This window comes from Chelmon rostratus, chromosome 21 (assembly GCF_017976325.1).
Source record: "Chelmon rostratus isolate fCheRos1 chromosome 21, fCheRos1.pri, whole genome shotgun sequence".
NCBI classification, from domain to species: domain Eukaryota; kingdom Metazoa; phylum Chordata; class Actinopteri; order Chaetodontiformes; family Chaetodontidae; genus Chelmon; species Chelmon rostratus.
The window spans coordinates 19,796,506-19,823,455 of record NC_055678.1 but is presented as its reverse complement, the minus strand read 5'-3'; the positions used below and the strand labels follow the sequence as shown (position 1 = coordinate 19,823,455).

The 26,950-nt window shown below is 44.2% G+C and overlaps 1 protein-coding gene across 1 annotated transcript in view; it reads left to right on the top strand.

The window, feature by feature from the left end:
• Window positions 1-25,941, top strand: part of shisa8b (shisa family member 8b) — a 27,465-nt gene extending 1,524 nt beyond the window's left edge. The window contains exons 2-4 of the mRNA XM_041963442.1: window positions 10,953-11,077; window positions 22,323-22,436; window positions 25,406-25,941. Of these exons, the coding sequence (XP_041819376.1) occupies window positions 10,953-11,077; window positions 22,323-22,436; window positions 25,406-25,941 (775 nt within the window). The remainder of the gene's footprint in view (window positions 1-10,952; window positions 11,078-22,322; window positions 22,437-25,405) is intronic.
• Window positions 25,942-26,950: the final 1,009 nt, after the last annotated feature.

Here is a 26,950-nt window from a genome sequence, read left to right as displayed (position 1 = left end):
TGCGTTAGGTGTAATGCAGGTGCAAGAAGAATTCCTTCTTTCCAGTTTTCTCCATGTGTGCACAGGTTACAGCGTGTTTGACACGTTCTCAATTCTCATCAAACTTTGCCTCCATTAACAGATTATTTTCCTCTTTAATGAATACACAAGCTCGTACAGAGAGGACATTTGGCATTTACAGTTTGGTGCTGTGGTCGTAAACGTCGTGCCTCTCTCCTGACACACATGCAAGCATGCACGCACACATGTAAGCACACACTCCTGCTACAGCTGGGTTCAGCGCTTGGTCCAGGGTTCAATCTGCTCACCTCAGGAAATCATTACGGCAAACAATGCACAGCATGGGCTCAAATCCCCCTGCTTTCATGCCAAACTATCTGACCCTCGCTGGCTGCCTCTCCTCCATCTCTTCTCTATCTGCAGCTAATTCTTCTTATCTCTCCAATCTTCTTGTTTTTGATCTCGTTTTCTTCCACGAAGCTCCGTTCGTTCCTCCACATCTCCGTCCCTCCTCCTTCAGCGATCATCCATCCAAGAGCTGAGGCAGGCTCCTGTTTCAACATCTTTATTCAGCCCCTCCTTTTTTATCTCCATCTTTTCATCACTCATCTCCTCTCAGCATCACACCTGACTTCTTACTTCCCCTCCTCCCTCCCTTCCATTTCAGTGGTTTGTTTTTGCATTTTAATAGAGAGAGTGGACACGCGGACGCTCCCCTTGCCGAACCTCCATCGACCAGCCGCTCTGCTCACGCGTCTCCCATTAACCTGAGCCGCGAAACTCATTCAGCGGATAACACACAGCCAGGATTAATATTTCCTGCAGGGTAGCACCTCACTGAAATAGAAACACGGCTGCATAAACACCCTCCCTCCGTGAGCCCATCTCAACAGATTACCGCTCCTCCTTGCGATTAAACAAATTTCCCCAAGATTACAGCTTTACCGTTTCTGGACTGCTCTGCCTGCACGCTCATTTAGTTATTAGCCTGCTGACATAAATCCCTGGTCCAAACGTGTACATGCAGCTAAGACCTCATGTACTGCACGCGCTTCATGAGGTGAAATGCATAGACGTGCACAAGCGCCCACCCACTTTTAGAGGTGGATATTGATGCGGTGAAGCTCAAAAGGCGACTTCTGCCCTCTGCCATGCGCCTGCTCTTTTTATCATTTCTCTTTCCATCTTTTTGTCCAACACCCCACAAGCAGAGGATGACACTCCAAAATCCCGCCAGTTTTCCAAACCAGCTTCGAAAGTTAAAATCCAAAGTGATCCTCCTCTCAGATTACCCTTCATCCGCACATACACACATTTTAAAACATGAACCCCGCTCTTCTTCCAACCAAGCCAGGTTCAGCGTGTTTGCATGCTGCGCTAATCCTCAGCCAACAAAGGGGACGAAGAGCTTCCCCTCAGGTCATACATGTCACGTCTAATGAAAGGCCTCACCCAGAGAGGGGCTGGCCCTACACCCAGAAAGTAAACAAACACAGATGACCTTCATGATTTTACACACAAACAGCGACACACGCACTCACACACATGCGATCCCAGTGATTTATAGTTCAATTAACCACAAGAATGATAGTGGTGGCATTCCGGCTTTGTGAGCATGGTTCAGATCACCACGGTGAGAGGTCAGGATAGCCAGGAGGCGAGAACGGCTGCAATACAATGTCCACCTTACACAAGTGTGAGAGGCCAGGGACCGGCGCGGTGGCAGCGGAGGTCACATGGTTCAAGCAAAGTGCGTGTGCGTTTGTATGCACGCGAGTGAGTGCATTCATGCGAGAGCGTGTGTGCATGCATGTATGTGTCTGTGTGCACTCCAGGAAAAAAAACCTTATCTCTAATCATTAGACAAGTATGATAGCATGTTAGATAAAATTATGGCTGTGTGTCAGTCTGCTCAAACAGCTTTGGTATGATGTCCGAATTCATTCTTCTTTAAGATGAAAACACGTTTTCCTAGAGGTACAAGGTTTTCATCCAGCGTCAATGCTACATGCATGCAGATCTATATTTGACTGCATTTACAGTTCATCTCCAGCATGTGTGTGTGTGTGTGTGTGTGTGTGTGTGTGTGAGTATTCACACTGTGGTGGGCTTTTCATGTTATGTAATGAAGGTCGCTGTCACTTAAAGGGTTTGACTGCTCTGGCCTGATTTAAGGCAGACAGATAAGCAATACTCAATACAGCGTGGGGAAACATATGGGCTGCAACCACACGCAACAAATGACATCCCCTTTCCATCTCAGTCTCTCTCTCTCTCTTTGACGCACTCTAACAACACCAGGATATGGTGTCATAGTCAGTATTTCATTCATTTTTGGCCTGTTGATGGGATTTTTGGGAACAGTTTGGTCTTTTGTGGGGGATTGTCAGAGTTGTTCAGAGCTGGAAAAACATACTTTCACACTTCATATACCGAAGCAACGTTCAGAAACAGTTACTGCACCGCTCAGGCTGTGTTTTCTTAGTCTGGTTCCACTTTCTAGTAAGACATGCTTTAAAAGGGTTATTAAATGCCTTGGAAATGAGTAATAAGTATTAATAAAAACAACCTCTGGCTGTGGGAAATCCCTTCAGCTGGTGCACACCCTCGTCCAGTATAACCTGCTTTGTCTTTTTGATGGCGCTTTAATCTCTCTTGATGGCTTATTAGAAAGCGAGGAACTCAAGACTCTTCGTAATCGCTTAGATTTGTAGCTGCAGACTTGATGGCTTGTTAAAGCGATTCAGTCACTGATAAAGGGTCATAAGTTTCTAAGTTTTCTTCAAAAGACGTCATAAGATCTGCAGTTCCAGAAGATGGTAAATCATAATAAAGGGTTCTTTCCAGACTCTGTTGGGGGCTGCAGTAATGGGGGTTTGTGTTAATAACTCCTTAATAAAGGGATTTTGTCTGGATGGTCTGATGTCCTGTAAATGAGTAATTTCTGCATATTTTTTTAAATAGCTATGCTATGAGATGATACATGCCAGCCAGAGGGATTAAGCACAATCTGGCAACCTTAATGTGTCATCAGTGGATTAATGCTGATACAGCACTGACAGATCATCTATTAACCATTAACAAAGCTACTAGTTACAACTCAACTTGTAAAGCCTTTGCTACGGATGTGATACCCAAATAATTAAAACATCATAGCACTCACTTAACAGGTTCATCTTACTACTTGAAGAGATATCAAATTAATCTTTGTCTTTGTCCATCTTTTGTGAAAAAAAACAACATTATCCTCTATTCCAGTAGTCTGGTTATGGCCGTCTTCAAGCATCAGTGAGTTGTTATATAAAAAATAACATTTAGAAATAAGAGCTCGGACTTGCTCACAGTACCATATAATGATCTTCTCCATAGGCTCCCACTAATCACGTCTAATAGCTATAGGCTGTCAGTGAGAACTGTCTTTAAGATGAAAACATGCTGAAAACTTTATGCAACTTGTGTAAAATCTAGAAAACTATTCATCGATTAATTAATTAGCTTTCTAAGACATGTTTCCCCCCTTATTTTTATAAACTTTTAAATGCATTTTTGTGAAACCCTGTTTATTTAACCCCACATGCTCACTGATCTGCACACACATGTTAGAACACATCAGCACACTGGACAGTGGGCACAATGTCTGCGATGAGCTCCTCCTCTCTGTTGTTGCTGTTTCACTGTGACTTCCTCTGGTTTTAAGGGGGGGGGGGGGGGGCAGGCACTCCAGACAGAAAGCAAATCACACTAGTGTGAGCCCTAGATACCTGCCATGTGAGAAAATACGTTTGCGCTAAGAAGTGGAAAAAGACAGAAGTTTGCAGCGAGTTTCCTCAAAGTCTCCTCCTCCTCTGCTCCACTTTCTCTCTCTCTGCCTTCGTACTACCTCCAGGGTCGAGCTGTCACCCTCCATCACCTTTCACCTGCCGCCAAAGTGTGTGTGAGCACGTCTGCATGTGTGTGTGTGCTCGAGAGTTAACGCGTCCAAGTGTGCACACGTGTGCGTCTGCGTCACCACTTGCCGCAAATCCACCCAAAGTGAAAGGACATATAAGTTGACAGCTTGCTGGCTGCATCAGATGTGACAATTTCCCCCCTCCAGCTACTTTACCTTCCTCTCTCCTATTCTATTTGCTCCTCCTCAGTCCTGGCCTTCACTGGGCCCACACACACCCATATGTGTGTCAGCGCCCACTGACTCAAGGGTTTGGCTGTGTGTTGTTTCTGTGTTAGTCAGTCTGTTCATGAGGGGGAAACTCAAATGGTTGTAATCCGAAAAGCTGGAAGATTGGCAGCTTTTTATCTGTCATGCTTTAAAGGTGGCATTTCCATTTTTAGGGTTGTATGAAATAGTTAACTCCAAGATGAGCATTTTGTCTGTCAGAGTCAAACCCATCAGTCAAAAGTGCAGTTCATAAGACCAGCAGACGCAGCGAGTTGGCCCGTGAAGCTTCATTTCATCCTTCTTCCAAACTTCTAATGGGCCATCTGTCTGCAGCTTCAAGCAGGCATGGAAACCAGCTAGAAACAGCCCAGATAAATATGTGAGCTACTTTTAATTCAGCACAAAACTGCATTTCTTCCATGGCTGGATAAAGAAAAATCTGTGCCCGGGGGAAAGGTTAGCTTGTGATCAAACAGCTGAATCTTAGAAAAGTAGCTGTATAGAATACTTGAGAACTGAAAAAACACCATAGAAGCACCGTTCTTTTATTTTTAAGCTGGCTGAAAAAAAACAAACAAACAAAAACCACATGCTAATGCTGGAGGGAAAGCTAAACAAGTTAGCCTATTAGCTTGCTAGCCTACACAAGATGCTGCGTGCATCCAACAGACTAATAACCCAGATAATCATATACAATAGGCTGTGAAGTGAAGTCGCCATTGAACTGCATTACAGCCTTTTAAAGGTAGCTGCAAAGAAAAATAAATGAATGCACACAGAAACGCCTGTACAAGAGAGGGGAACACTGCATGTTAGCATGTTGTTAGCATGAAGACAAAGCCACACAGATCCCACCTGAGCCTGAGGTGTCTAACAGCCTGTAACTAGCTTTGTAGAATACTTTAACATTGAGCAGCTAATGCACAAAAGCTGATATAAACTCTTGTATTGTGTCTCATACCTCTCTGTGCTGATCAATAGAGGAGCCAACAGTTGAGTAATGACCCAGAAAACAATTTAGGCTTTTGCATAACTGATGAATCACCATAGAACCACATTTGTATAATTTTTTAAGGCGGCTGAAAGAATCCTTGTCCTCGAGGGAAAGGCTACGTGTTAGCTTTTTTAGCATAACGCCAAAAACATGGATTCTGCCTACGTCTGACAGCTGCACAATTAACCCGCATTGCTATGTAGGCTACTTGACAATTTAATGCTAAGTGTGAAGAACATGATAATAATCGTTCTCTGCATGTCCAAGAAAGACTAATGGAAAACATCAAACTAATTGTTTTTTAATTAAATAAACGTTACATACAGACTGATATCACAGTATGTAGTTTCCCTTTCCTCATCTAATCAGCTGTGACAGAGGGGAAATAAAGGCATTGTGACATGGAGGCATATCTGACATATCCGTTTTACTTTTCAGCAGATTATCTAAAAGCTTTGTTTTTGTGGCTAAATCTCACGCGGGATGGTGTCTAGAAGCTGGGAGGTGCTTTTGGCCAGAAGACAGATGGTGGAAGTGGATGGACATCACTGCTCCACCCATGTGTTTGTGTTTATGCCTCTGTTTGTGTGATGGATTGTAGTGACTTTTATCTGTTAGTGTGTGTTTACTCTTCAAGCCCCACAAGCTTCTTTGTCACATATTTGATGCTATTTGATGCACAGTGGAAACTACAAGCCAGGATATCATCAGAATATTAAAAACACAAAACAAACTCAGGTAAAAAATTTTATTGACTGATACTTGAGAGGCAAAACTATTACATATTTGTGAAAGAGCTTCCACACGTACAGTTCCTGGATCAATAATGTGTGCATTAACGCATGAACAGGACATGGGGATGTACAGGAAACATACACCGTGCTGTGTGTCCTGTAAAATGTCCTTCATGCACTCAGGACATTTTACATTGATCAACAGAGCCGTGCTGCAGACAGACAGAGAGCGGACTTCCCTGTTTAGGAAGTTGCTGTAATATTAGCTGTAACTCAGCACTGAGTGTGTGTTTTCTGACCTGGGTGGGCTAATTGATTGTTACAGGACATTAGTAAAGTCTCGTCTCAATGTGGCTGTGATGTGATGGGCGAGTGTGGAGGTACTGACGGCCTCGCTGTTACATAACACGTGTAACGAGGAGTCGTAGGAGAGGTGACCTGGAGGTTACTGATGGAATACATACATATATAGTCCATGAAGTTTTCCCAACAGCAGACATTTCTCTGCCGAATCGTTACCTATAAATGCTGTTGTAATAATTGCAGCCCAAATTATAAGGTTTTCAGCCAAACTTACCATATTTTGTAGTGTAGTTCACAATTATTCTTGTCTAATTTTCCTCATCTGTTTAAAGACTTCAGAGTCTCAGAATGAGCTCTGCATGAGAACTTTATCTGAGGGCAACAAAGTCCCCTGGTCATTCATAAACACAGTATGAAATTTGGGCCACAAGGGGTCTCTCAGTCAAAACAATGAAAAGAAAATCCATAGTTTGATGACCTCATGAAGCAGCGTGGGATCATGGGAGTTGTTGTTTTCTTTACGGAACAACCACCATTGCCAATGAATTTCGATTGAAGGTGACTTGTGTTCATGGACAAGGTATTTTTTAGTTTTATGAAGTTTTATTAACATACCCTTTAGTCACACTGACCAATGACGATTCATCCAGTGTTTCCCAGGGTTCCCTGGAGGTTATAGCAACTAGAGGGTTTGAAGGGGATGTGACCGAATGAAACACACCGTTAGCTTCCATAAAATTATGGATTTTTGTAGGTTTGAACATTGTTGGACCTTTGCAGAGAAGTTGGCTTGGACTGGAAATGTGTCTAGAGTATATTTGCAAGCATTTTGTCCAGTTTCACAAAGTTTTAACAAAATCTTTCAGGGACCGGAACAAATATACACACAAACTGGAGAGTGAGAATTGGCTTTGTGGGAATTAACATGACTGAAATTCCTTGAGGGCTGATTACAGTTCATTTTTAACAGTAAAGACAAAAGAAACATAAAGGGAAAGATTTCATTCTGGGATAGCTGGAGATAACTTTCTGGATTTTCTCAGATTTGAAGGATGTGAACTACAACAACTTGGAGATCAACGGTTCTAAGTTGGTGCAAAAAAACAGCAACAAACTGTAATGACAATATATGAAAATGATCCAGGCTGCACTTTATTAACAAACATGCACCTGTTCATTCTTAGTCTCCCTGATTTAGGCATCATTTGCATCCTCCACAAACTATTTCTGTCAATCTACCCCACCCTGCCAGTCTTAATCTTTTAACCAGCTGCACGGCCATCCTCGCTTTTTCAAAGCCATCTGCAGAAACTCTCATGAAGCTCAGCCAACGCTCCATAAACACTACATAGCCTGGAGACAGGTGAAGTTTTTGTTGCAGATTAAAAGTCCAAATCAGCAAGTTGTTTGAGCGGCGAGCCAAGAGAAGAGTGCGTGGAGGCCCGAGGCGCTGCACGGCAATGAGTCAGAGAGGGGATGAGGAGCAGCGAGAGACTGGAGGAGAGGAAGACAAACGATACGGTTTAAAGAGGGGGGGGAGAAACAGACAGATTTAGGGCTGAGTTTAGGTGAGGAGGGGGCAGAGACAGGAAGAATAAGACGAGTGAAAGGAAAAAGAATTGAAATCTGAATAAAAAGAGGAGAGAAAGTGATTTACGTCTTACATCAGGAGGCGTTTAAAGTCTTTTTGCTGTGCGATGCAAATATTTAGAAGGGGACATTTTCACGTCATAATCTAATACAGACTTACCGCCACACAAGCATGCACGGTGCGTATGAAAGGATTCACAATAAGATGATTAACATCTGAATTGATTTGAATGAATGAATATAATATCCTGTTACAAAATAAGGTTCCAGAAATAGAGTATAACCCATAAATGTGTCATTTTTGGGGTCCTATTTCTCGTTGTCATTTATCTTTTGGTGTTCACCTTCCTTTGCCATGTCTCATCATCACAGTTAGTGATTTCCTACATTTCCCACAATTCCTTTAATCAACCCCAAAGTAGGTCCAGAACTACACCATCTGCAGCCATGCTTGTATCAGAATTATTAAGTTTTAGGTTGAATTATTCCGTCAGTACTCTTAGTCTTTGGAGTGAAGTACATGGTCGTGCATGTAAACACAAACTGTACACACGGACCTCTGCCTATGTGAGACTTATGGCTGATAAAATAAACATGATTATGACATCTGACCCCAAAGCAGCTCCACGGCATCACCAAAGTCCCTGCAGGGGACTCTTTGTGTGACACCGTTAGTCGCTGAGATCATCACACCCACAAACAGTTTGTAGCTGAGCGGATAAGTGGCCAGAGGGGCTCACTTTTCTATTTGGCAGGTCGAGTGTGAACACGCTGCCCTTGGCTGTCACTGTCATTTCGGTCATACTCCAGGTTGTGTGTGCTTTGTGTACCTGTACGAATGTGTGTGTGTGTATTATACGTAAATAATCTGTTTACACAGTCACGCTGTGAGGACTCGCCATCGTATGGGGACAAGGCGCCAGTCTCATAACAGAAATCATTAACTTTAAGGGTGAAGACTTGGGTTAAGGTTAAGGTAAGGGTGATTGTGGTTAAGTCTCCAAGAAATGAGGACAATTTTGAAAAGAGGACATTTAGGTCAGTGTTCACAGCTTCCAAGAGATGTTTGAAGGTTAAGACTTGGTTTTAAAGGTTAGAATTAGGCTGAGGTTAAGATTAGGCTTAGGTTTAGGCATTTGGTTGTGATGTTTTAAGTTAGGGAATCCACTATGTCAGTGAGTGCCCTCACAAGGATAGAAGTGCATATATGTATGAGTCTGTGTTTGTGTGTGCGCGCGTGTGTGCGTGTGTGTGTGCGTGTGTGTGTGTGTGTGTGTGTGTGTGTGTGTGTGTGTGTGTGATAGAAGTGGCTAAACACATGAGCTTCGTTAGCGAAACAGAGGCTCCAGTGTTTGAATAATTGATCAAGGGAGTGAATACCATCAACACTGTAAATTCAGCAAATGCACAGAGAGCGGAGATGTGTTTATTCAAAGTGATGAGTGTGCCTGCATCTGTGTGTGTGTGTGTGTGTGAGTGTATCTGTGTTAGTGTGGGCAAAAGAGGGAGGTGTCATCAGCTGTGGGAAGGAGGATGTGCTGGTTAGGCTGCATGGTTTTAGCTGATGGTAAATTAATGAAATCAGTGGAAAGTTCTAGTTCTAGGAAGTACAAGTGTCTCTGACATGGGACAGGGACAAATTTCAGACTGAAGACCAGTTAATTGTAGACTTGGAGGTTTGCGACCAGGACCTTTGTCCCCCAATGTCTCCAAAAGCTGCTGATTTTTGGGTCAGCGCTTAAGGTTAGGGCAAGTCTCCATGAAATGAATGTTAGTCAATGTAATGTCCTCTGAAGTGATGGAAGCACAACTCTGTGCGCGTGTGTGTGCTGCTTTCATTCGCTTTCGCATTTCATGTATCCAAACACAACAAGCCCCGAGTCTAAACATGACCATATTGCAGAGGATCTTGCCCGTATGCTGTTCAGCAAAAAGGCCGCTAGTCAAATACAGCTGAGTGGAGTTTATCATAGAGGACACACGGAACAAAACACACATAAACACACAGCGGGGAGAGAGAAAATTTGTCTCAGCGAGCGCAAACTGACAAAACTGAAACCGGTAATTCAGGCAGCTGACTGTAAAAATGTAAAATGCAGCCTAAAAAATGTAGTTCAAAAAAAGAATGACAGTCCAAGTAGTTTAATAAAGTGTACAGATGTCTCATGAACCACAGCACCTGATTTTGTGCGTACAGTTCTGCAATCTGTACAGATGGACTGACGGTAGGAGATATTAGGCATCAAAGTGGTAAAACTCAATTCAGTCAAATGTGGCTCAAACAGTTGTGTAAACAAGAAATTATAATGTGGGTTTGGTTTGATAGGATGTGTTATTCTATATAATCTGGTTTAACACCAAGTTCAACGTCAGAGCGAAACTGGCACGACACAGCACAACGTTAGTTCAGGCGGGGCAGTGAAGTCACGCTTGGCATCAGCTGAGTGGCATCAGATGCTTCACTCATGTGTCACAATCGCTGGCCCGTGCACGGCTGCGCGGCCTGTTTGCTTTCGCAGCTCCCTCGACCACCACGACCTTCCCTGTTAGCGAGAGGGGATTCGCCGTCCCAGCAGACAGAGCAACATCAGAATGGTTTCAGGAGGTTATGGCTGCATGCACATGTGATACAGTCCCCCCTCCACACACCCCATGGGTGTAGAATTACACACCTCCACCTCTTCTCACCACAGCAGGCGGGAATCATGAAAAAGTTGCACACGCGCACATTCACACACAGGCAGCTCCCATCCACAGGGACGACAGTCTCCCCTGGGATGACAGGATGCACTGTAAATGAATTGCTTGCATGTGTGTGTGTGTGTGTGTGTGTGTGTACACGGGGGTTCCAGCTGTTCAGGAAAGCCCTCACGGGGGACCAGCTGCATACATCTGGATAACAGATGATGTTTGTTGTCTCATTCACTGACAGACTGATGTTGTTTACTTCAATGTGAACAGTTAGTCAGCTGTGTATATTTGCTCTTTCCTGTCAATCATGTGATTCAAATAACATGATGTCAAAAACTGAGCGGACGCATAATAAAAATAGCAGAAATTCTTAACCTTGATTCAATCTGGTTTGTCATTGGAGGGCAAATTACACATGGAGCACTATTTTATGTCTAATGTGTGTGTGTGTGTGTGTGTGTGTGTGTGTGTTGTTCTCCAGGACACTGACAGACCTGCTGAAGCAGCAGGGAGGTGAGGTGAGCTCGGTGGAAAACGCCACAGCCAGTCCGCCCAGCGGAGGGAGAGCCAACGGCATCTCGGCCAGGATGCTCCGCAGCAGGAGCGGTGAGCGCTGAGGCCGAGCGTGCACACACACACACACACACACACACACACACACACACGCTTCACAGGTACTTTCAGGATAACATACAATAAACTTGCAGCACTCCACCCTGCAGGAGGAAATCACCATGTGCTGCTATAAGTGAGAGGAAATTGTGTGTGTGTGAGGTCAGTCGGTCCCATGCCACATGACTAAAACATTAAACACAACTTCAGAGGAGCTCAACAAACAGCTTCCGCACAGCAGCTGGTTCGGCTCGTTTCATGTGATTCTGTTCGCATAGTGAACAGTATTAGATGAAGGGTCACTCGCATAATGAATTTCACTCCATTCCATTTTCACGATAGAGGAGTTTTGCATCTACAAGTAAGGCTAAAACATTTACACAGGATCAATGCATTCATGGAGCGATAACCATCTCACAGACCCACCCATCCATTATCTAAAACCACTTATCTAGAGCAGCCCGGCTGTAGAGACTCGTATCCAGCAGCACGAGGCGAGCAGATACGAGTCACCAGTCTAACACTGGACCAACACATTGCATCGACAGATAGCCAATCAAAACCTCAAACTCAAGCACAATTCCCACAGATTTTTGTGACACAGACACAGAACTGATTGTCTACTGCTGTAGGAAAAAAAAAACATGTATATGATCTTATAAAGTTAACCAGCGAAGTTCCCCAACAGAACTGAGACAAGCACGTTTACGCCATGTTTTCTTACACCACATTAAGCAACAAAAAACAATCCCTAAATTACTTCTCTTTCTGCCTGCCACACACGTACTGTACAAAATCACACACACACACGCAGTTACCTTGTAAGTCTGACAGAGCTGAGGGTGAGGACAGTGTCTTCTCTTATTTCTCTGCTCAAATACTACTCGGGATTCAAACAGGTGGTCCTCCAGTCACAGTCCTGCTCCTCCAGCCTTTAGTCGACTGCACGGCCATCATTGTAAGATGTCTTTATTAATATCCTGAATGCTTTAGGTAGATGTTATGAAACCTAATAACCCAAAATCTTGTGTTTCATTTTATAAAAACCACATGACACCCTAATAGGGAGAGGAAGACACAAGCCAGAGGCTTAATCTGTTGCTATGGAGACAAACGTGGTTATTTAGTTTCACTAAGCTCACAAACCCAGAGTACATTTTGTGACTTTCCTTTTGTGTGATGGGGAACATCCACTGAATTCACGACTGCTGGAGTCTTCCCTTTCATTCTGGGTGAGTTTGGGCTAATAGCCAGGTTTCAATCCAATGGAAGCACAAATTTTAACAAAATTTTCAGAAAATCAGCAAAAGAATAATGCAAATGTGCGCACGTCCATCCACCATCCACTGCTGCTACATGAATGTTAAAGAAGTTGGTTCATTGCGATAAGCAGCAGGTGGCGCTAATGCTCCAGTCAGGTGCTATTATGCCACTGTAGAAGAAGAGGACGCAATAAGATGACGACGATAAAATACCACCAGTCAAACTTTTTAATGTGAGGAAGGTTACAGTCTCCTCATCGCTCCACACAAATCTGATGTTTTTATCTCTTCTTGTCATCAATACACCAACTTTTCCACCTCCCTCAAGTGTAAAAACTTTTTTGTGATATTCAATTTTTTAAACTTTTTGCCTTTATTAATGCATAAATTGAAACTGCACATCAGGACAAGTGGATGGAAACCCAAATCCTAGTCACCAGAATAAAATGTTGGCATCGTATGTTTCTGCAAACCACAACTACATTTAATTTGCATGTTTCATATGTATCATATCAACATTTCAACAAGATGTATCAAAGTGACGTACTTCAGATTACCGATACGTGTATATGAGCATTTTGAACAACAAAATGTTTGCTGTCTACACACATGATTTCTCAGTCTCCATCATGTGGCCCGTGCAGTATGTCGCTCTCTGCTCAGACACCATGTCAGCGTTCGCCGCGGACAGTCTGGCAGCCAGTCAAGCTGAACTGGCGTCAGTGATTCAGCGCGGGACGGCGCACAGAGCATTTTAAATGTTAGGTCTGTTGCACATTTCTGGCACCGGCTGCTGAGACTTATTTAAGAAGGGCTGAGGGGAGAGGACGGCGTGAGGGACTGAACAATAGAGTGTCTTCGGCTGAAAGCAGAACACATGCTTGTTGCACGTGCAACGCTGGTGCACTCCACTCACACACACATACAAACTGTTTAATTAGTATGTTAATGTAAGCAGGCTGCACCCCTACAGGCAGCATGTGCCATTTTCCATACATTATCTACACAATACATGCAGATACAGCAGCCTGCATATAACAGGTTTCAACCAGGTGCATGCCACTCTAATGCATATTACACTTGATGTTTAGAGTGTTGTTCAGCTTGGCTGTGACTGTGCATGTGTGTTCCCATGCGTATAGATTATCATGCATGTTTGTGTGCCTGCATGCTAACATGTGAGTGCATGAGTGTGTGTGTGTGTGTGAGAGGGAGCGAGAGGGTTGGAGTGTTTGATATGAGAGGCCCCCCTGCAGCGTCTATCTTTCATCTCTTGTGATGCAGAATTTCCCACACTGCTAATGACACGATATGACACACTGTATGTGGTGGACGCTTTAATCCAGAGTGTTTCATTGATCATACTCACTTGAAAAGGGCAACAGATGCACGAGCGGGGACTAGCATTAAAAAAAAAGGAGAGCCTGCAGCACAGGAAGAAGCACAGGTGCATGCACGAGATATCGATCAGTCAGGAGAAGCGATCCTCAGATAAACAGAACTTCTTGGCCCTACAGTTATCAAATCATAAATATTAATGGACACATATCAGCTGATCTCGGTGGCTAACATGAAATTAGCTGCTTGTTATGCTCGGTTGGAAAGGAAATCTGCACGATCTCGTGGCTAAAATAAAAGGCACACACACACACACCATGTACGGTGACTGTCCATGTAATTCCGTGTGTTACGGTTTATGCAGGTACAGCATTTCCTGCCTATGGGTTGGATCCCTGAGAAGAGCAGTATTTCAGCAGCGTTTAGACTTTAAAAAAAAAGATTCATTGCATATTACTCATTGAAAAATAATTACATCACTTTACTAATTACTCAGCAGCAAAGTAATTAGTTACATTACTCATTACTTTACTTTTATTACTCAGCACAGCTCTTGCAAACTACTCCGAAGCCTCCACACCCACACGTCACACATTCTATATTTAACATACGCAGAAACATAAAAAGAAATACAAACAGCTAATGTTAGCCTTGATTCCCTTAGATCAGGATTATATTGCAAGCCAGCTAAGGAACTAGTTGTTTTTGAGCGCACCAGGCCTGAAGCACGCATAAGGCCCTCTCCTACACCCCACCAGGTCTTCTTCATTGCCCTTTTCTCTCTTTTTCTCTGAGCTCGCTCCTGCTGTTCGTCCTGTCGCTGGCCTGAAAAAGTCTTATTTAGTTGTCCACGAGGTACTGGGGAATTTTAAACCTCCCACTGCTGTCTGCTCTGGGATTGGCCGCCGCCTCTGGAGGGCCAGACGTCCTGCAACTAGTTTCGAGCGCATGGTGGAGTCTTGCAAAGGACACAGCTAGTGGCAGAAATGTTGATTGAATGAAAAAACTGTAAGTAAGTAAAAGCAAGTGCGCGATATGAGTGTCCACTTCTTAATGTGAGGCGACAGCAGCGAAAGGCGGGGGACTTGGCAGAGAAATCGGTGCTGATGATGATACCTATTGATGCTAATGTGTTCCATATTTATTCACATTACACCCACTTCTTCCCAGAGGAGGAAAATGTCCACTGGCTGTTTGCGATCGATAAAAACAGACGGCCAAAAAAACTTTGTCCAGCAGCTGCTTTGTGCCAGAGAAACGCAACAAAAATCCTCATCCCATCACATCCAATCCCACTATGACAGGTGTTGTCAGGGAGGAGAAAAGTTTAAAACTCAAAGGAAGACTGTTTTATAACACCTCAGCTTAAAACGCGTGTGCTTTTTGGTCACAACATGGTTTTAAGGAAACTCACAGGTTGACATTTGAGGGTCGACAAGTCAGTGCTTCACATCATGAATCACCTTCCTCTGTCCCAGATCATCATCCTCTGTTCACCCCGATATGAACAACTCATGTCAGAACTCTGCAGGAGTCGCAGCAATCTTTTTGCTTCATGTGTATAATAGACACTGTGAATTTAAGATGGCACAAACATGGTGTGTGCTCGCGAATACAAAATGTAAGCAAAATGTTGCCTAATTGAGCCACAGGACAAAGTGGGACACTACATAGATTGCCTGGGCAGAAAATAGATGAGCAGTATTGGTTTTTCCATAGTAGACAAGGTGGCAGAGAGAGGCCTTTGGAAAAAGTCATGTTCATTACACCCACAGTAATTGAACACATTTGAACTTATTGGATGAAGTGTTAAAAGGCCTGCTGCCATTCTGCCTGCGGCTGGCGCTCACTTCAAAGTTTTGTAAAGCAAAACGCCAGAATCTTCCTCTTATAAATGAAAAGCCCAATTCATAAGAAATAAAACACAACCTTGCTTCATTCAGTATACACTCAGGGGTTTGCAATAATATAATATATTACTAATAGCTTGAGGCTAATGCTAGCAAGTGTTAGAAAACTTAAGAAACTCCAATTCCAACAACTCAGAAAAACAGAATGTGATCATTTGCTAATGACTTCTGACATACATGAAAGACAATAGATTTAATGTTTGACCTCATCAATTTCATTGATTTTTTTTTTATATATTTTTTAAATATCTGCTTATTCTGAATCTGATTCAGCAACATGTGTCAAACAAGTTGGGACAGAGGCAACAAAAGACTGGGAAAGTTGTGGAACGCTCCAAAAACGCCTGTATGGAACATTCCATAACTTGAATGAATAACTTGAATAACACAGGTAAACAGGTTGATTGGTAACAGGTGATAGCATCATGATTGGGTACGAAAGTTGATTGGAAATGATTAAGTAACTTTCCAGTCAAATGTGATTTTTGGATCAACTAGTTAACTCACCAACCTTACGGTAAAACTGCACCAACCGCTTGTGGATAGCTAGCACCATCTCATATCATATCCTGCTCTATTCGCGAAGCCACGCCCAGTTTCGAGCGATCCAATGACATCTGAGGGATTTCAGTCCCTCAGGTACTCAGAAACAGGTAAGGAGGGACTTAGAATGATAAACAATTCATTCACATTACAATTAATTTAGGGCTTTAGGGCACAGTCAGATGATTGTCAATTACCCACAGTGGCACAAGCCTGGTGTGTGTGTGTGTGTGTGTGTGTGTGTGTGTGTGTGTGTGTTTGTTTTGTGTGTGTGTGTGTGTGTGTGTGTGTGTGTGTGTGTGTGTGTGGAGGAGCGGGAGAGTGAAAAAGGAGGACATAATGCTTCTCTTTTTTTGTACTTTTTTCCAATAAAGAGATGAGACAGACAGGTTTGAAGATTTCCATGAGCCATCAGCAGCTGATGTTAACTGAGGACAGGAGGCAAATATTTGGCCTAAAAGTCTCCAACAAACATGACTCACTGCCGAAGGAAGGCTTGAAGGGAAAAGCGATGACCTACTTATCAAAGACGAAGTAGTGTAGCATGACCCAGTAACAAGTCACCCTCCACACCGCGGACTTCACCTCCTCTCCTCTCCTCTTCCCGTGTCTCCCCCCTTTCCCTTTCGACTCCTCCCTGGGGTCAGTGAGAGGCGAGGCGCTCATTCTTGTAAATGGACGGTCTCGGGGTGAATCTTGGCCCCCCTGCTCGCGTCATGTTGATTATTCTCAGGGCCGGTTTTTGCTATGGGCAATGTGGGCGACCGCCCAGGGCGCAATCTAAGTGAGGGCGCATGAGAAACACAACAAAACAAATAAACTAAAGTCAAAACAAAACTCGCCAGTTTTCTAGACTACCGCTTATTTCCATGTCCATTTAGTGGAGAGGGCGCCCTCATTGTCGCATCATCTTGCTGCTGACAGTCATACAGGTTGTGTGTGTCTGTTCGGACGCTGTCCGAAGAGGCAAGGGGGAGGGGGGCGGGGGATAGACTGATGCCACCAGGCCACACAACACAAACTGCTTCCAAATTTCATAATTAACATAGACCCATGTCTACACATGATTGATTCGGTTCAGTGAAAAATGCCAAAAAAAAATCTATGTAAATTTGTTTACATCAAGTAAACAAACGACTTCGGACTCCGGTTGACTGAATGAACGGTGAAAGGTCATGTTATGGAGTCGTGTCTTAAATGAAGATCATGGATCAAACTAAAAGACCAAAGAAGCCATCAGGTGCCCAGTTTCAAAGAAGAAAAAAAGAAGAAGAGGAGAAACGGGCAAAAGAAAAAGGTATGCAGATTTCTATGAGCGATGTGACGGTAGGCTATCGGCTATTTATTAGCCTCTTGCTAATATGTTGCTAAGCTACAGAAGAATGTATTTAATATTTAGTTTTGCTGAACTAGCAACTATTAGAACTGAGGCATCGTGTCATGCAACTAATTTCACCCATGGGCAACCGAGTCTAGTTTGTGTTTGTGCAACACAACAAGTGTAAATTCACACAGCCGTCCTGACTGTGGACTTTATTATTCCTATACGCTATATGCTAAGTAAAATAACTTCTAACATACATTGATATGGCATTTTGTAAGCTACATGTGATATAGCTTATAAATAATTTGTAGTACGTTATGCTTAGTTAATAGAACGTTAACAAATGTTAATAAAATGTGCATTATGCTCATTTTAATTGGGTAACTGATGCATGTGTGATGTCAGTGTGATCTAACTTGCATGTTGTACCTTAATTGTAAATTCAGGGGCAATTCTGAAATATTTTGGGGCTGGAGCACTCTGTGTGTGGGTGGTGTTATGTGTGCATTTTTTTTTTACTTTTGTAAACACTACAAATGCTGTGAATAACATGTATACTAATGACAATACCAGTTTCTCTTTGTTAGAAATGCCTCAATTAGGAATCCCACCAAATCCTGTGCCTGAGGATGAGCCTCTGTCTGCTGACCCTGCTAACTGGCCTCAGTTCTGACTGACAGAATTCAGAGGCAGCTGGTTTGTAGAGAACCAAGTGAGGTACCTGCTGACTTTGCTTTCCCCAGGAATGGTTCTTTGTATTTAAGATTATATATAGAGTTGCCTTATTTTGCTTTCTTCAGGGAAATTATTAATCTGTTTTTTCTTTGTCCTAGTTACGTTTTTTGTATTTATTAATATATTTAATAAAGTAATTCAAATAATGTAATGTATTGTTGTGTTGTTTGGGGGTAAGTCCTTTGTTTGTGGAGGGGGGGGGTTTTTGGGTGGGGGCGCCAAGGGATGGTTCACCCAGGGCGCTAGTCTAGCCAGAACCGCCTCTGATTATTCTGATGAAAGGCGTGTGCGTCTGTCTGCTGTGACGCTGCTGCGGTAAACGATGATGCGAGCAGATGACAGACGCGGCACGCGCGCCGCTCCCACCTTTATCCCCGTACCGTCGCTCGCTCTCTCGCGCGCGTGTTCGTGTTTCATCTCGGTGATGACAGAGAGCACGCGGCTCTCTCCCCGCGGCGCTTAAAGGCTCCTTTATGTGCAGAGTACAGCACGTTAGACACAAGGCGCACACCATGTACAGAAACACATGTTGGCCCCGCTGCTTTTCTTAGTGGTTTTCACGGTCATGAACAATCAGCCAGTGGAAACAGCGGGCAGATCGCACAGGTGTGTGTACACCTCTCTCTCTGTGTGTGTGTGTGTGTGTGTGTTGGTACATGTGTATTAAAAGGACATTTTGTCAGAATACACACCACACTAGAAGGACATTTAGAATTGGCAGGACAGGGTCGGTGTCCTGCTAATTTGGAAGAAATTCTAAAAGCGTATAAGTGTTTCTATTGGTCTTTAGACCCCAAATATAAAAAAAAACTCGAGTTGACCTGTTAATATACATAAACCTGACTCTGTGTGTGTGTGTGTGTGTGTGAACTCCTCTTAAATTGAATCATTAGCGCTAAAGCTCAGCTGACTGCTTCCAGACCAGCTTGTTATTTCTTTGAGAGCCTTTTATTGTCACGATGAGAGAAAAAAATATGTCTTTAAATCTCAAACTAGCTGCTAATCAGAGAATGTTTCATGTCTGCCTGGCGTTGTTTTATGATTTATGATTTATTATTAAGTTTTGTCCTCAACTATCTTTTTAAAAGCGACAAGCACGGAGCGGCTTCAGTTTTCTTCCTCTTCCTGTATTTTTTTCTAGCTCTCATAAAGAAAAGATGGTCACCTTTAATGAGCATCGCTGAGTTGCAGCAGGATTGGCTCAGAGGGCGCATTCGTACATAAACTGAGCACCATTTTGCTTCCTGCGTATGCATCTGTTACTCAAAGTCTTCTTCAAAAGGTCAGCGGTAATACTTTGACATGAGAAGTTTCAGTAAAGTGATATCACTTCGTGAGCAGTACTTAAATTGACATACTTTTCATTAAGTGGGATATTCTAATATCCTTGTGGTCGGCCTTTAATACTCTGAAATGTGCAACACACACACACACACGTGACCGCCCCCACTCTGGACCAAGTCGTCCCCTTCGTCCCTCGGATCTGTCAGCTTGTTTCCACACCCCTGAATCGTTCCGACGGATGACACAAAGGAAGCCCGATCTTCACCTCAATCGTCCGCTGCCTGCGATTCCCACTGAGGGAGAAGATATTACATAACTCATTAAGCAGCGTTCCTGCCCTCTTGTTCTGCGCTTAAAAGATCCCGATGCCAGACATTCACTTGGTGCTGCTTAATGGAGAAATTAATATGTGCAACCATGCTGGAGTTTTAACATCCACAACCCTCGAACCAGAACCTCTCCTAATTCCCCAGCTCCTGTTTTATGTATGGGCTCGCACACACACTTACTTATTCCATTACGCAATCCCTGAAACCTCGTACCCTAAAACAGGGTTTGTCCAAGCAGATGGACTCATTAATAGGTATTGTTCGGATTTCTGTGTGGGTGAGCGATTGTGCACACGGGCATCAGCATGAGCGCTCTGATTTAGGTTTTTTGTGGCTCAAAATAGTAAAAAGAGGGGGAAAAAAGAAAGAAAAAGTTAGTTGATATGTGCAGATGAGGTACGCAAAGTCATCATCTCTCAATTTCTTCCAAAGCTCAATCCAAAATTCTGTTCTGAAATCTTCTGTGGGAGCCTCAATGCAGCTATCTGCCATCTCATAGCCCTTTTTTGTGTCGTTTCCCACAATCTCACAAGTTCCAGACACCAAAAACGGTGTCTGGAAAAGTGAGATTTCATAACTCCATTGTTTGACATTTACCTGCATTTGATATGAAGGTACCAGAGAAACATGACAAGAAAAATTGTCTGAAATCTAAAAAGACAACATCTGATTTTTCCACCAGTGATCAGAGTTAAGTGGAGTTATGAAATGTGAATGATGATGATGAGAAGAAGGTCACAGAACAAGGTGATGACGATGATGACAGGGTGAACTTTTTCCTCATAATCCATCCATCTGGCACATGCTGCGAGGTCAGCGCCGCTGCATTACACTGGATGATACACTGATCACACACACACACACTCCATAGCTAATCAGCTTAAACTACAGTGCACAGCACATTGATGTGTGTGTGTGTGTGTGTGAACAGTGATCAAGGTGGAGGCTCAGTGTTGTACGTGTAAATGTTGTTACTGTAAAGACCGACGCTTGGCATGTCTCCACCCCTCTGGCTTCAGCATGAGTTTCTAATTTATTCCACCAGAACATCCTCCATGTTTCTCTCTCGTTCACCAGCTTCTGTCTCTGTTCATCATCCAAACCACACACAGCTCTCTTGGCCTGTGTGTGTGTGTGTGTGTGTGTGTAGCGGTTAGTATTCAGAACCTGTGCCGCGTACGCCTCGTTCTGAGCCCTGACAGTCACAGATGTGTTGAAATCTTCTGTCTCTTTTGCTGTTCTTCTCCCAGGGAGACACTCTGCTACACACACACACACACACATGCACACACACATATGCACAAATAGACTTGACTTGTGCATGGCAAATCCGATTGCAGAGCTTATCATTCCTGTCAATACGTCACTGTGTGATTCAGTCAAAAGATCTGTCAGCTGAACACACAAGGAGGCGCTGACACACACACGAACACATACTTTCGTGGTTCAGGATGTTAGAAAAATAATTCTAATTCTGACTGATTTTGTTCATCAAAATGACCTTACAAAGCATGTTGTGTGTGTGTGTGTGTGTGCATGGCCATTCGTGAGAGCTGCATGTGTGTCCGTCCATCCCCGGGGCTGACATCAAGTGCGCTGGCTGCATCAGTGGACTTCATTAATGCTAATAGCCAGGGCTTCACTCTCTCTGCGAGTTCGTTCCATTGTTCATTAACCTCAGTTCATTTAGCATGGGGCTGGCTGTCGATTTATGCCCACTGTCTCACCCAGAGTCACCGGCCTCCGGCTTTTAAACTTCTGTTAATATACGACCCCTCCACAGCACACACTCCACCTGAGAGACTCCCACTACAACCAATGAGGCGCGCTCAGGCCATGACACACCAAGCCGACCTCTGAGCACTGACGAGTGATCAGACTCTTCCATCTCATGTCACCTCATGGCTTCAGTGTAAAGTTCCAACTTTGCAACCACGAACCGCATCCTGCCCAGTTCAAATCTGCCCTCACTGAATCTCCCTCCACTATCACTATCTAATAGTATAAAAAAAGAAAACTTGTATTGTTAGCTGCTCTGAGGCCCTGTGTCAAATGCAGTTTTTATAACTTATACTATATATGGTGGTAACATGCTGTATACCCTAAAAAAATGTGTACAATCAAAGTGCCACAAATCAACTGGCACACATCAAACTTTGGGCAGGAAATACCACAGGAGCACCGGCTGGCTGTAGGGCTGCAGGGCTGTGTCATCGTGCACGCTAACTTGTAGCTGACATGTTGACAGACTGCACAGAGTGGAAGGAAGTGTTGGTCAAGTCGGGCCCCACAGCTCATTTCCAAAGGGGTCAATCAAGCCATGGCTCACAACCAGAACTTTTAAAAGTTATTCATCATCTGCATGAGGCAACAGTATGGTTACACCATTTTTAAAACCCGAAGGATGCTTGTGGTTGGACTACTTTTGCTTCAAAAGTGCAGGACTTATGTGTTTAGCTTGTAAGACACTGCAATCACCACCAACTGACTCTCTCTCTCTCTCTGCCCTTCCAGAACAGTACCATCTGAATAACTCAGCTTACGGGCCGTTTGGACAAGGGCTTCCACACCCGCACAGCAACCACAGCACAGTGGGGCTCAACAAATACACCTCCCTCAAAGCTGTGGGTAAGTCGGACGCACAAGCACGCACAAAATGACGCTGACTCCAACCGACACAGTAACCTTTAAAGTACAGTGGGCCGGCAGTACAGGAGCTGTCAGCTGATGAGGGACTCTGTGGCTCTTGGCAAATGGAGAGGTGATCTTAAAGAGGAGCCCACGCTGTTCCTGCCCGGCGCTGCGGTGTGATTTGTTAGATAATGGTAACTGACTCTAAATGAGATCGACATAAACTGGGGTTTCTTTTACAGTGTACTTACTCGACAGTTCCTCCAGACAAGCCTGAGGAGCTGTCTGACCAGAGTTATGCTACTGAAACCTTTTCTTGGTTGTAATTATCAACCGCACTGTGATTGTACTGAAGCTAAGATCGCAGTGCAGCAGTCAGCGCAGGTCATCGCCAAGGACAGAGCTCTGTAACACGTGGATTTCACGTAACGCAGCCTCTGGAGGCAGCACTGGAGCTCCTGGGCAGGAAGAAACTACCGCGGCAAACATGATGAAAACTACGTGACCGTCATGTACTCGCGTTGATTTTAACTACACCAAAATGAAACCTTAACTTACCACTATTATTATTTAGGTGTCCAAACGCATGCAGACATACAGTACAATGCAGTTCCACAACGGAATGACATCACATTTATTCAACTTTTAGCTCAACATGTCACAACGCTAAGCTTTATGTTTAATAGATTGATTTAATAGATTTAAACTACTGAGTTGAGGTTACAGCATCACAAACTGACACTAGAGAGAAGAGGCTGTGGGGTTTTAACCAGGTGATCGTACAGAGGGTTTCATGTCGGCAAAGGTCACACACGTTGTTGCCCTTGATAGTGGGTGTAATGGTGTACACGAGTACATCCAGCCCCAGGCATCCCATTAGAACAAAACAAGCCTCAACCAGCGAGCCAAAGGCAAATCACCGTTCGTCAAGGTAGATTTTCTTAACCTTTGTTGCCCGCAGAAGGTTGACAGAGCGTGAGTGTAATTTTCAAGCCTCAGCCCTCTTTACACACTGTACACAGAGTACGATCACACCCCGATTATGATCAGAAAGAGCAAAGACGTCTGCACAAGAACACGCTTTAGCTGCTGAGAAAGGGTTCCTTCCTCAAGAGCACTGGAACAGTAATTGACTGTTAGCGGTTTGTGCTGAAAGACATTAATATATGCATTTAACTTTGTGTTATGAATGCTAGATAATCTCACTTAAGATGCCATAGAACTGTTTTAGCATATCATTGGGTTAAAAAAAGTGACTTAAATCTCTGCCAAATGGTGCACAAACAGGACATTCAGATATAACACCACATTGCACGAACATTTCCCTCTCAAAGCTTTGATCTGGATTGGGTTTAGTACCCGTTTTTTAATAAAATCAACTGGATAAAAAGTAGCAGCTTAGGAATAAAAGATGAAAACAAATAGCTGCTGTTAGGGGACTCGTGAAAATCATGAAAACACACAGAGAGACAAGGTTACCGTTCATGTAGCCCGGACGCTGGCGGCGATGACCTCAGTTTTTAGTTTATTTAAATAATTCTCTGTGACATTCATGCTAGCCCATGACGCACACGCACGCACACACACACACACACATGTGCACACTAAGGGCGAGGGTATTTATAAACCCTCACTGCCATGTCCCCACATCCTGACATACATACCTTTACCTCCATCATCTCCATCGCACACCTCACTTTCTTCCTCTTCATCGCACTCCCTGCCCTCTCATAGAGGAATACTGCTAGTATTCACCTTCAGGGCACGCACCGATTGGAAATACTGAAATCACCAGCTTTCCCCTTTCATCTTCCTCAAACGCTCTCATCCTGACCGCCCCCCCGCCTTCTTCCGACTCTCTCTATATGTTATCTTTCTGCTCGTTTAAAGTCGTTTTATCATGAATTTCACATTTTGTGGACAAGAAGGTCCAATTTGTTGTAATGGGAGAAAAATGTAAATTCTCGCGCTTCCGACGGCTCACACTGACCCTTCCCATGAGGCGCAGCTTTTCATCCAACTCATCTCTCTGTTCACTTCTGATTGTAGTGTGAACCATTTTCCTGTTGCTATCATTAAGTATCAAGCTGTCATTAGCCACCACAAGCCACTGGTCATTCCACACCGTGTGAGACCGCAGCAGTAAAACCTGTGAGTGTTTTAAAGTGAGCAAGTGTGGGATTTACTGCTTCAGAACACAAGTTTGCATTCGTAAGAAGAAGAATGTGTCGTTTCCTCTCTTAAAAGTTGCATGGCCGCCCTTTAAAAGTTTCTACAACTCTTTGAGGAGCAAAAGAAGATGACACTGCTGACAGGTTGGAGCCGGGAGGTCCTAACATAAATGCATCATGGATTAAGTGTGATTCAGTCTTCAGCGTTCCTGCAATGACAGACTCTGTGTTTGCACATCGACAGTTCAGCCCAGGCTACTTCTGCATGTGACTCAGAACTGCATCACGCTGTGACAAATTGAAAATGACTTTTAAGTATAAACAAGTTTTAAAGAGGCCAAATATAGCATGTGTTCATGGCCTAATTGTTAAAGGTTATAAACAGAGGAAACTACAGTAAGTTGAAGGATTGTTCTCACTAATTCCAACTTATGTTTTGTCGCGTCTTTGGTGGCCATTTCCAGTGCAAGTGCTGGGATTTGAGAACATGGTGACCTTGGTGAACAACAAGGCATGAAAGGAGGCTGAAAATAAAACAGCAGTGTGGGGGAAATTATCTAAATCATTTTATTTGGAGGTAAAAACAAGAAGTGAGAAGCCTTAAACGTCTTCCTGCACAGGAAAACCCTACGTTTAGTGGGTCAAAGTTGAACAGGAAGCTGGTCTATAAACTTTAACGGATGTTTACAGCTGGTGTCACACGTTCTCAGATGGAAACGACGTCGTTCACAGGACAGAAATGATGTCACGACTTACTGATGATGCTCTGGCCTGTTTCTCCTGTCTTTGTTACAGCGCACAGCGCGTCTCGTAGCTACTACAAGAGCTTCCCGCTCATGGACTTCTCCCAGTACCAGCCTGTGGCGCCGCCCGCCTTCCAGCCCGTGCAGCCCAAAGAGAAGTCGTACATCCACCAGCCCGTGTCGGCGCACCACGACCTCCACGCCCCCCTCTCCATCTCCATCCCCTCCAGCCACTTGGAGCACTCGCGCCTCCCCAAGACCACCACGCACCCTCTGCTCTCCAACTCGGCCTTCAAAGCCTGGGAGCCAACTGGTCGCCACGTCCACAGGCAGGCCTCAGCCCCGGGGCACACCTCCTCCATGCACAGCTCCACCCGCAGACATGGCTACTCCACCAGGAGGCAGCAGAGCATAGAGAACATGCCAGATCTCTTTAGCCAGCCCTACGGGGGGATGTACGGAGGAGCTGGAGGGGGGGCAGGGCAGGGGCAGCACGTACAGGGGCAGCACCCACCTCAGCCCCCCTACTACCACCACACCAGGCAGAAAAGCTACTCCACCCACAGTACGACTGAGGTGACCGTCTGAGCACCGAGGCCTCAGACAGCGGCCTGCTGCGATGTTACGCATACTAACAAAAGTCTTTGGTGTTAGCTAACTGCCAGAGTTTGGGACAGCTGGCCCAACAGGTGAGGGGTATTTAACAGGGAGACACCTTCAGATTTACGAGATGAGAAGGGAGTGAGATTCAGGAGATTCAGAAGAAAAACAGCGTAGCAAAAGCACAGCTCTTACAGATACTGGACTCAGCCGGTCATTATTGGACTCAAGCAAGGGTCTTGTACATTGATCATATAAAGTTTATAGAATCTACCTGAAGGGAAATCAACCAAGGTTGCTTCTCAGGCCATAGGTCACACAGCTTTCACAGATTCTCAACCACTACAGTTTTGGTGCTGCAGCGTGGTTTCATTGTGGGTGCGCAGGCCTTCCGGGAACAATGACACTCTTACTTGCACCAGCTCTCAGAGCAGGGAGAAAGCTCCATTTTTGTTTGCGGTGCTGCTCTACATTTTCTCATTTTGACAGTTTCCTGTCAGATCTGGCAGGAGTGAACAGTGAGTTTGCGTTAGCCAAGTGACTCTGGCCAAGTTCGGGTACAGTAGGTCATCGGCGGCTGCAAGATAACCACTTGGCTCGTGGTCAGGTAGGGTTGTTAAAAATCATTCCACAGCGAGCCCGGAGCCGACAAACACTGCGGCCAGAGCTTCTACATCCTGACATTGTTAAATTCAAAGAGACATTCGTTGCAAACGTTTAGCCATTACCATTCGCTGCATTTGACCTACAGGCTGAAGAGTTAGGAGTGTTCCTCTAAACCCACCCGCTGCTCCTGCCGCATTAAAGGAAGAGCTCAACATTTTGGGAAATATACATACAAGCTTTCTTGCCAAGAGTTGGATGATGAGCTCAATAGCACTCTCATATCTGTATGCTAAATATGAAGCTCATGCCAGCAGCCAAAAAACAAAATACTTAGGAGTGCACCAACTTCCTGGAGTCTTGTGTGATTATTTCACTTTGGTGTTTTGTGGAT